Consider the following 9,839-nt stretch of genomic DNA (forward strand, 5'->3'; position numbering starts at 1 on the left):
TGGTGGCTGTTCCAAGGACAAGATCCCAGATTAAAACACAGAGCCGGGTGATGACTTTCTGCACCAAGGTTACCCAGATCTCTCTCTTTGAAAGAAAAAGTAAATCATCCATTTATTTTGACTTCGCCTGCGGGCTCTCCCTGTCTGAACCCCTCGCCTCTTGCCTTATAAAAATGAATGTGGTGGCCATCCTGCTACACTGCTGCTCAGCACCGAACCCGGTGCTACGATCAGTGGCTGCGGCATCCTCCTTCTTTAAGGTGCTCCTACGTTCTCGTTCTCTCTCTCTCTCTATCTCTCTCTCCTCTCTCTCTCTCTCTCGCTCTGCGTTATTCTTTTTATATGCAAGTCAAGAAGTCCAGCTGATGTGGGAATGAATCAGGCTGGACAAGAGGAAACAATGTGGTCGACGGGAAATGCAGAGAGAAATAATGTGACAATCAAAACGTTGCCCAAGAGAGTGTCCGGAGCTACACTTCCTCTCTTACTCCTTCTAGTGCTGCTTCTCGTCCTGGTTTGGCAATCCCAGAGGAAAACACCATTCCCAGGTAAGTGGGGATTGTTTTTTTTTTAAAAAAAATAGCAACCAAAAAAAAGAGCAGAGAGAACGAACCCCTCGGCTCTGAGGTTTGTCGCCGTATCGTCGTTTCCTTTGTCGGTTTGGTTTTTGGAATAAAAATGCCTCATTTTTTAAAAAAAAAAAACGATATTTGTTAAGGGGGTGGGGGGGGAAAAAGAAAGAGAGGGGGAAAAAAAAAGTCTTGAGAATTCGTGCGTTTCCTGAGAATTTTGCTCAAGAAAAACTGCAGTCCGGTTGAAATTTTGGAGGCGAAGTACGAAGGGGAGGGGGGGGTTGCACCGCGCGTGCCTGTGTGCGGGTACGATGGTGGGGTAGACTTGGGTAGATGTGAGTTTGTTGTTGGTCAGTTGGTCGGCCCGAGTGTCTGACACGCGCAGAAAAACCCATCACGGTTGCTTAAGAGCGTCCAATCCAAGCTGGGAATTCCACGCATCATCTCACCTGCACGTGGAGATTCCAGAGATAGATGGTCGGAAACGGATCGTGCGCTCTCTCTCTCCCTGGAGGGACGCGTGCTGCTTACCTAATTCCGGAAAGTACCGCCAAGTCGTGATAGCTACCCAATTATATATATATATATATATATATTTTTTAAAATATCGTCGTTCCTTTTAAGACTTATCAGACATTTGCAATGGTATCGCGGCTTTTTTTTTGGTGAAGCGCAGGATTTGGGGGGAGAGTGGGGTGGGGGGTTGTTTTTAAAAGAGAAAAAAAAGAGAGGCTTGAGAGTTCGCTTGTTTTCCGTGGTCCTTACTTTTGTGTTTAAATCTCTTTGGCCAGGTCCCTCTTTCTTCCTGGGGATCGGTCCTGTGGTGTCCTATAGCAGGTTCCTGTGGATGGGGATCGGAAGTGCTTGCAATTACTACAACGAGAAATACGGCGAGGTGGTGAGAGTCTGGATACACGGCGAAGAAACACTCATTATCAGCAAGTAAAAAAAAAAAAAATGCAGTCAAACGTTTACTCGGAAACATCTCCCTCTCGATTCTGTCGAAGTTTGTTAATCGGAAATCAACTTTTTTGGGGTGGGGGCTGGAGGGGAGGGGAGGGGATCGGGTGTCAGCCAGGGAAGGGTGTCTGAGACTTTGCAGAAACTCGCCCATCGCCTTTAATAGCCTTTAGATAAGCAGAGAGAGAGTGCGCATTCCATTCCAACAATCTGTCTATCTCCGGTGTAGGATACTGTTGTGTGGGATACCCTTTAAGCATGGTGATTGATGGGTTTCCGCATGTCTCAGACACTCAGCCGACGAAACTAACAAAAAAAAAGGGTCTCCAAACCAGACTGAGGATTTCACACACAAACCATCTGCAGCAAGGGAAGTTTCCCTGTGTCGGGAACGGAATGAGAACTCTCCTCTCCCTCTCACTCTCTCTCTCTCTCTCTCTCAGAGAGAGGATTACGGAGAGTGTTCAGTGTGCGGGTTGGTGAGAGCCAAGGATCGGTGACCCCAGACTGTGTGTGTTGGGTGGTTGTGGTGGTGTTGAGGGTGTGGTAATGGCTGGAGTTTAACCAACTAAGCACCACTTGCCACTGTGAACACTGTCTGGGGAGCTTACCGTCGCTTGTCCACCCTTCCCGTTGGGGCTTTGGCTCGAAGGGTTAATAGAGAGCGAATGGGAGGAATCCCTGACTCCCTCCCCCCAACCCCTCTCCTCCCCACCCCCACACCGTGTTTTACCTTCAAGTCCTTCCGACAAGCCAGGCTGGCATCAGCGTTGTCTTGAGTAATATTCTGATTCGCTTCCGTTTAAAAATTGCTTTGAGGTGTTGTCGTGCGATTAAGGAAAGGAGCCGTGCGATTGCCGGTTGTCACTGTTCCGCTCTGACCCTTTGCCCAGATCGTCTGCCGTGAACCACGTGATGAAGAAGAGTCACTACATCTCCCGGTTCGGGAACAAGCGAGCGCTGCAGTGCATCGGCATGAACGAGAACGGCATCATCTTCAACAATAACCCCTCCGTCTGGAAACAGACCCGGCCATACTTTGCTAAAGGTGAGACGCCTCCTGACATTATCTGTAGCGGATTGTCTAATCGTTTTCTCGACGCACCTCTGTCTCGCCCCCACCACGCCCTTATCTCCCCCTTTCTCTCTCTCTCTGTTTTCAAATCACGCCCTTAAAACCTATCTCTTCGACCGTGCCTATGGTCGATTCCACCCGGCTCGGCATCCGTTCCCCCCTCGCCCTTCCTCACCACAACCACCGAAAAGCGCTCTGAGACTTTGATGTGCTCGTGACTATATGAATACAGCTCCTATGTAAATGCAGGCTGCTGTCGTCGATGGCACAGAAGCAGGGTTTCGTTAGGGTGGAGCTCTCTCGATCGTCTCTTCTCTCACCTCAAAATCGCAATGGGTTAGAATCATTTCCATTTTCATGCACATTTCTGTCCATAAAGACTTTGCGCTGCTGACTCTCTAGAGGTATATTATATACGTTGGAGTTCGGCACCGCATAATTATAATCCTTGCATTTGCAATAAAGGGTATATGCATAATACATACAGAAGTGCTAACAGGACTATAAAACACAGACAAAATGCCAAATGCTGCAGATGCCGGAAATCTGAAACAGAACCAGAAGTCGCTGGGATCACTCAGCAGGTCAGGGCAGCATCTGTGGAGAAAGGAAAGTGAGTCAATGTTTCGGGTCCACAACCCTTCATCAGAACTATAATACACAGATCTCTGTTAACCCCGAGACTGTCAACAGATACTGAGGGTCTGAACAGGCACAGACGGGATTTTGGTTTAAATGAAATTAAAATTGAATCCAAAGGAACGCAGGCATCTCCGACAATGACAATGCAGCACATCCACCCCCCCACCACCGCTCCGAGGTGTCACCTGGACTCAATTTGACTTATCGCATCGTTGAGACGTCTCAAAGCCCTTCACAGAACACATTGTAAAGTGGATTGACTGTGATTTGTGGGCGAAACGCGGCAGGCAATTGCGCACAGCAGCGTCTCACAAACAGCCATGAAGCGAATGACTAATTTCATTCTGGGGGGGGGGGGGGGGGGGGGATTGTCGGGCAGGAGGCCGGAAGACAGAAACAATTGCAAACGCGGCGTGTGTCTGATTTACCGGTATCGATGTGCATTCATTTCAGCTCTGACCGGCCCTGGGCTACAGAGGACCTTGGCTATGTGCGTGGAGTCCACTTGCGACCACCTGGAGAGACTGCAGGGCGATAACTGCGCTGCCACCAGCTGTGTAAATGTACTGCAGCTTCTGAGAGCCATCACGCTTGATGTCTCCAATAGACTCTTCCTCAGAGTCCCATTGCATGGTAGGCCCAGCTTGATTTTTTTTTTTTTCTCCCATTGGTTAGCGATAAGTGCCTGAAGCCCAGAATTCCGCCTCGTCTTAGCTTGAAACGTCCGTTTTTAACCTTAAAGTTTCAGGGTTCAAGGGGCAGGACTCGGTGCAAACGGAAATGCATGGGTTGCTTTTCTGTTACAGAAGGCGAAATGGTGTCTAAAATCCAGAAGTACTTTGATACTTGGCAAACGCTGCTCCTGAAGCCAGACGTCTTCTTCCGTTTCAAGTGGATATACAAGAAATACGAAAATGCTGCGTAAGTCTCTCTTCCTCCTGTTGGAGTGGCTAAACAGCAGGTGTGATAATATCACCCATGATAATTATCGCCTCGACATGAAATGCAGTCAAAAGCAGTCAGTAGTTATCCTACCCTTTCCCCCACTCCTTCCTTTCCCCTTAGCACATTTGTCCACATTTCCTGGTCGATGTGATAATTATCACCAATTGTATTATAAGACGCCGCCATTGTGTCCTTCCCCCGATGGTGAGATTGTGGAACTCGCTGCCTGAAGCAGCGGTTAGAATCAGATGGTGTAGACACATTCAAGGGGAAGCTGGACCTTTCCCGTGAGGGAGAGGAGAGTAGAAGGGCGTGGGAGGGAGTAAAGGAACGAGCGGAGACGTACGGCGTGCGGAGTGTATAAACGCCGGGCGCAGGGACAGGTTGGGCTGAGCGGGTCTTGTTTCCGCGCTGGACGTGCTCTGTGAGTCTTTGTCATCGTCTCTCGCTCTGTCTTGCCCTGTGCTGGGTCACCAGGCGGGAACTGCAGGACACGGTCAAGGAGCTGCTACTGAGAAAACGACGGGATCTGCGAGAGGCCGAGAAACTGCAGGACAGCAGCGACTTCGCCACAGAACTGATCTTTGCTCAGGTAGATCGCGGCCCGCAGTCGTGGGCGTTTTTGCCATGTCTTTTCCGACGCGAAGGGAGCTGTACACGTGTCATTTGTTGTTGTTATTCTTGTCAAGGGAATGGGGATGACAGCAACAACAATAACTTGCTGACTCCGAGCCATGGGGTGGGAGGGGAGTGGTGATGGGGGGGGAAGGTGGCGGGTGGGGTAGGTTTTGACGGGAAGCACGGTGGATGAAGAAGGTCTTCAGGGGTGACCTGAAGGCGGGGAAGGAGAAGCCAAGGCGGAGGGACTCACGGAGAGTGTTCCCAGAGGTTCGGCGCGGGAAGAGCAGAAAGTTACCAAGACTGGCAGAACAGGCTCGTGGGGCTGAACGGCCTCCATCTGCTCCTATTTTTCCCAAGTGCCCAGACCTGATAGGAGTGAACAGTGAACAGCTGGAGAGCAAGTAAAGCTGCCTCTCACCCCTGTTACCTCTGTTTTGCAGACGCACGGGGAACTGACCGCTGAGAACGTGACCCAGAGCGTGCTGGAAATCCTGATCGCTGGGCCAGACACCATGTCTGTCACCATCTTCTTCATGTTAATGCTGATCGCTCAATACCCCGAGGTTGAGAAGAAAGTCGTTGAGGAAATACAAGACGTTACAGGCAAGAGGATATTTATTGTTGGGTGCAATCACTTTCCTGCGGTCGGGAAATTATACTTATACAAATTAAATGTTTTTTTCGCTTGATGACTGTTCAGGCGGACGTTAAGTATCCCACAGCGTTGCTCGAACGGAGAAGGGAGTTTCACTCCCGGTGTCCTTGGCCGACAATCCACTCAGACAAAAAAAAAGGTCATTCCCTTCGCGGCTGTTTGCGGGAGGTTGCTGTGTGTAAACTGTCTTCCGCGTTCACCTACAAAAACACACAGTCACTACACTTTACAGTAAAATCCTGCGTGAAGCAGGCGTGGCTGGATTGGCTTGTTGTATTGACCTTGTAAAAGACTCAAATAGCAACATGCCGTAAATTACTCCGGAGAAAATGTAGCCATTACATTACATTTTTGGGCTTAACACATTAAGCAGTTTTTTTTTAATGTTAAAGCTATGCCTTATTCCAACCAGTGTGTGGAGTTGTCACCTGTTTGCAAGCCAACTTGCCACCTATAATAATAATAATAATAATCCTTGCATTTGATATAGCGCTTTTCACGTCGGGAGGACGTCCCAAAGCGCTTCACAGGACACACTGTAAAGTGAATTGACTGTATATTTGTGGGCGAACGCGGCAGCCAATTGCGCACAGCAATGTCCCACAAACAGTCGTAGATTGAAAATGACCAATTTATTATTGTTTTTGGTTTTGGAGGGAATATTATTAGGCTCTGTGTGGAGTAAGGAAACTTGCCCAAGGTTTCGCCCTCTGCCTGGAATTGAACTCAGGTCTCTCACTTGCAAAGCGAGTGCTCTAACCACTGAGCTACAGGACTCCATGGGCATGAAAGGCGGTGGCCACGATGGGAAACAGACCCAGGTCAATAATAATCCCTGTGAGGCGAATGAGTGATTTTCTCCGAAATTAAATGACTTCACAACGAGATACTGAACCTTGCACTTCCCTCTGGGCTTCGCTCGTCCAGTGGTCATTGAGTTCGAATCGGGCGTTCTTCTGCACCTCCTCTCTCGGCCCAGGAAAGCCTGATCAGATCCCAGCGTTCTTACAGCAAGGCCCAGCTGGTGGGATCTCCCGGGATGGATAATTTGTTTCCTTAAAGCACTCCGAGTCCAGTTATTCAGCAGGCTTCGAGTCTGCATTGTCCAAAGCAAGCTTATCAATCAGCGCTGTCCTAAAGCAAAACTGTTAAAAAGAGCTATTCAAGCAATGTGACGAGCAAGCGGGTTGGGATAAATGTCCATTTGTGTATTTTAAGAAATTAGGGCAAGCTGGGGGGATAATGGCATAATTGTCTATAATTCATTCAGGTCCCAAAAGTTCCTGGCTCGTTTCCTGACAGACCCGTTAAGCTTGAATCTGTTGTGTTATTCCAGTACAGAGTGTCCTCACGTCCTTGGTTTTGCCAATAGGATCGAGACGCAATGGGCTAGGAGTGAAAGGCACAGCACAGCGCTTGGTTCAAGAGGAAAGCAACGGTGCATTTAAGAGGAAGCTCAGACGCACTGATGAGGGACAAGGGAAGAGAGGGGTGGGGGCTGGTGAGAGAGCTGGGGAGAGGGGTTTAGGAGGGGTGAGAGGGTAGGTGTGCAGTATAAACACCAGCACGGACTAGTTGGACCAAATGGCTTTGACCACTCTTCCAGTCTCCAGGATGGTACTTCCACAGTTTGAATTTATATGGCCAGACAAACCAATAAGGACTAGATTATATTCCAAGTAAATACATCCGTAATGGTAATAATCCTTGCATTTGATATAGCGCCTCATCATGTCATTGAGACGTCTCAAAGAGCTTCACAGAATGTACTGTAAAGTGGATTGACCGTATATTGTGTGGGAAAAACACGGCAGTCAATTAAAACAACAACAAACAACAAAGTTACATTTGTATAGCACCTTTCACATCAGGAGAAGATGCTGAACAGACAGTGTTTCAGACCCAAGCTGGGGGTCGGGATCGGGGAGGGTGGAGGGCAGGGGGTGAAGGAGGGAGATTGAATCACGCACAGCAGTGTCCGACAAACAGTGTGGATCGAGTGACCCCTTTTTTTTTGGAGGGATTATTACCCCCTGGAAAGCGACTGCCCCCCCCCCACCCAATCGACTAATAACTGGTCCTACTTACGTGAGGTAAACAGCAGGATGTGGAGTAAGGAAACTTGCCTGAGGCTTTGCCCAGTCCGTAGCTAAACAGCATTAGGTCAGCCATGAGGATTGGATGCTTACCTTGGTTTGGGCCATTGCTGGCGATGTGAAAGGCACTTACAATTATATATAAATAGAAATTGGTGTCGTGTTGTGTCGTGTTGCCTAACTCTTCCTGTGTTGATGTCTAGGGGACCGTGAGGTGGAGAACAGTGACCTGCAGCAGCTGAGGACGATGGAGAATTTCATCAACGAGAGCATGAGGTACCAGCCCGTGGTGGACTTCACGATGCGCAAGGCGCTCAAAGATGACGTGATCGATGGCTACCAAGTCAAGAAAGGCACCAACATCATCCTCAACCTGGGCCGCATGCACAGGGTCGAATTCTTTCCCAAGCCCAACGAATTCAACTTGGAGAATTTTGAACAAAATGTGAGTACTGTACTTGAAAATTTGGGGGAATTAAAACAACAACAACAACAACAACAACACCAGACAGCGTCTCGGAGCACTTAAATTATTATTTCGGGATCCTCCCCGGCTCTGTGCAGCCAAGAATAAATAATAACATTCCTCGCATTTGCCCTACCAAGCTTCACGTCAGGAGGAGGGGAAGGGAGGACATCTCAAAGCGATCCGCGAGGGTTTACTGTAGAAGAACAACTTGCATTTATATAGCTCTCCTCACCCTCACACGGGGTAGCGTCCCAGAGCTCTTGACAGTGGCGGAGCACGGCACCGAGCCGGGGAGAGGGGGAAGGGGGGAGGTGACCGTAAGCACGGTTGGAGAGGAAGGTACTTCAGGCATGACCTGAAGATGGGGAATGATGGGGGCAAGGTGGAGGGGGCAGTAGAGGGATGTCGAGGGTGGGGAGCACGCGTGTGTGTTTGTCCCAGTGTAACCCAGCGTGAAACTCTTGCTCGACCCCCTCCACAGGTTCCTCAACGCTATTTCCAGCCCTTTGGCTGTGGTCCTCGCTCTTGTGTGGGAAAATACATCGCCATGGTGATGATGAAAGGCATCCTGGTGACTCTGTTGAAGAGGTACACTGTCCGCTCAGAGAATGGAAGAACCCTAGCGAACATCAGAAATAACAAGGATTTGTCCCAGCACCCCATCGAGCCAGAATCTTCTCTCCAAATGATGTTCATTCCAAGGAAACAGGCAGATATCTGAGCCACCCCCACAACCATCAACCACCCCCCCACCCCACCCTTGTGTCCACACACAAACACATCCTCACACATCGGGCCCCAATAAAGTCATTTCTAATGCAACCGGTTTGCTACCTTTTGATAAAGCTGAATCGAAAGCTTTATGGCCAAACTCCTATCCATCTCGACTTAAACCAACCGGCTCGTTTGCTCCAAGGGTGTGTCTGGTCTGCTGGGCTCCGTGATGAAGAGCGTTGAATTCATACCCGGGCGGTTATCTTTCCGTTACCGCATCTGTCACGGGAAACGTTAGGAAGGTATTACTAGTTTTAGCATAAAGGCCTTCTTACCTTCTACCCCAGCCGTTGTTGCTCCAATGGGCAATATTCTCCTTGAATTAATTCTCAGACTGCAAAACAACTCCTCTGGTGACGTCCCCATCTACAACCCATAAGAACATAAGAATTTGCTAGGCAAAAAGGTGACCAAGGTAACCATTTACAGGGTTGCAGAAATGTAGAATTCACTATTCCGCCCTCAGCCCCGCTCCCCCCCCCCCCCCCACCGCCACCCACATCGCATCCCCCCTTACCCCCCATCCCCATTCCCACAAAAACAAGGTTGTAGATATCCGTCAATCGAAATATTTCAGAGGGAGGGGGGAGATTGTTGAATATTTGGTAGACGGTGGAAATCAAGGCATACTGTGAAAGAACAGGGAAGTGGTGTTAAGTTACAGAGATCAGCCGTGATCGAGGGCAGCATTATGCAGAATGATTTGTGTGGAAACAGGCCATTTTGGCCTTATTTATACGTGCCAGTGTTTATACTCCACCAGAGCCTCCACCCCTCCTAACCCCTTCTTCTCCATTATCTAATACCACAATTGCTCTATTCCGGTTGCTATCCGTTCTAACAGTCAATGAGAATGTTTGGCCCCGCGATACTTAACCAAAGCAAAATGAAGCACGCCCAGGAGCGAGGGGACAACAAGGGAGAATACCACTGTGTACAAATAATATTTTATACAATACTATCAACTTTCTTATAATATTTATCGTTTGGGAACTATGTTTACTTTTCTCGTCAGTGCTAACTGGAGGGG

General features: G+C 48.9%; 1 protein-coding gene across 1 annotated transcript; it reads left to right on the plus strand.

Annotated features, from left to right (window-relative positions):
- Positions 1–1,416: 1,416 nt before the first annotated feature.
- LOC103186779 (aromatase) lies at positions 1,417–8,770 on the plus strand. The gene is made up of 9 exons (XM_042344065.1): positions 1,417–1,514; positions 2,426–2,580; positions 3,703–3,882; positions 4,056–4,170; positions 4,672–4,786; positions 5,256–5,418; positions 6,751–6,756; positions 7,770–8,011; positions 8,517–8,770. The coding sequence occupies exons 1-9, from the start codon at positions 1,420–1,422 to the stop codon at positions 8,754–8,756; spliced, it is 1,311 nt and encodes a 436-aa protein (XP_042199999.1). The 5' UTR covers positions 1,417–1,419; the 3' UTR covers positions 8,757–8,770.
- Positions 8,771–9,839: the final 1,069 nt, after the last annotated feature.

The sequence above is a fragment of the Callorhinchus milii genome, unplaced genomic scaffold (assembly GCF_018977255.1).
Source record: "Callorhinchus milii isolate IMCB2004 unplaced genomic scaffold, IMCB_Cmil_1.0 Scaffold26, whole genome shotgun sequence".
NCBI classification, from domain to species: Eukaryota; Metazoa; Chordata; class Chondrichthyes; order Chimaeriformes; family Callorhinchidae; genus Callorhinchus; species Callorhinchus milii.

Coding starts and splice junctions, on each gene's coding strand:
- LOC103186779 (XM_042344065.1), top strand. CDS start 1,420: ATGGGGATCGGAAGTGCTTGCAATTACTACAACGAGAAATACGGCGAG. Junction 3,883..4,055: donor CCTCAGAGTCCCATTGCATG/GTAGGCCCAGCT, acceptor TTTCTGTTACAG/AAGGCGAAATGGTGTCTAAA. Junction 4,171..4,671: donor AAGAAATACGAAAATGCTGC/GTAAGTCTCTCT, acceptor CTGGGTCACCAG/GCGGGAACTGCAGGACACGG.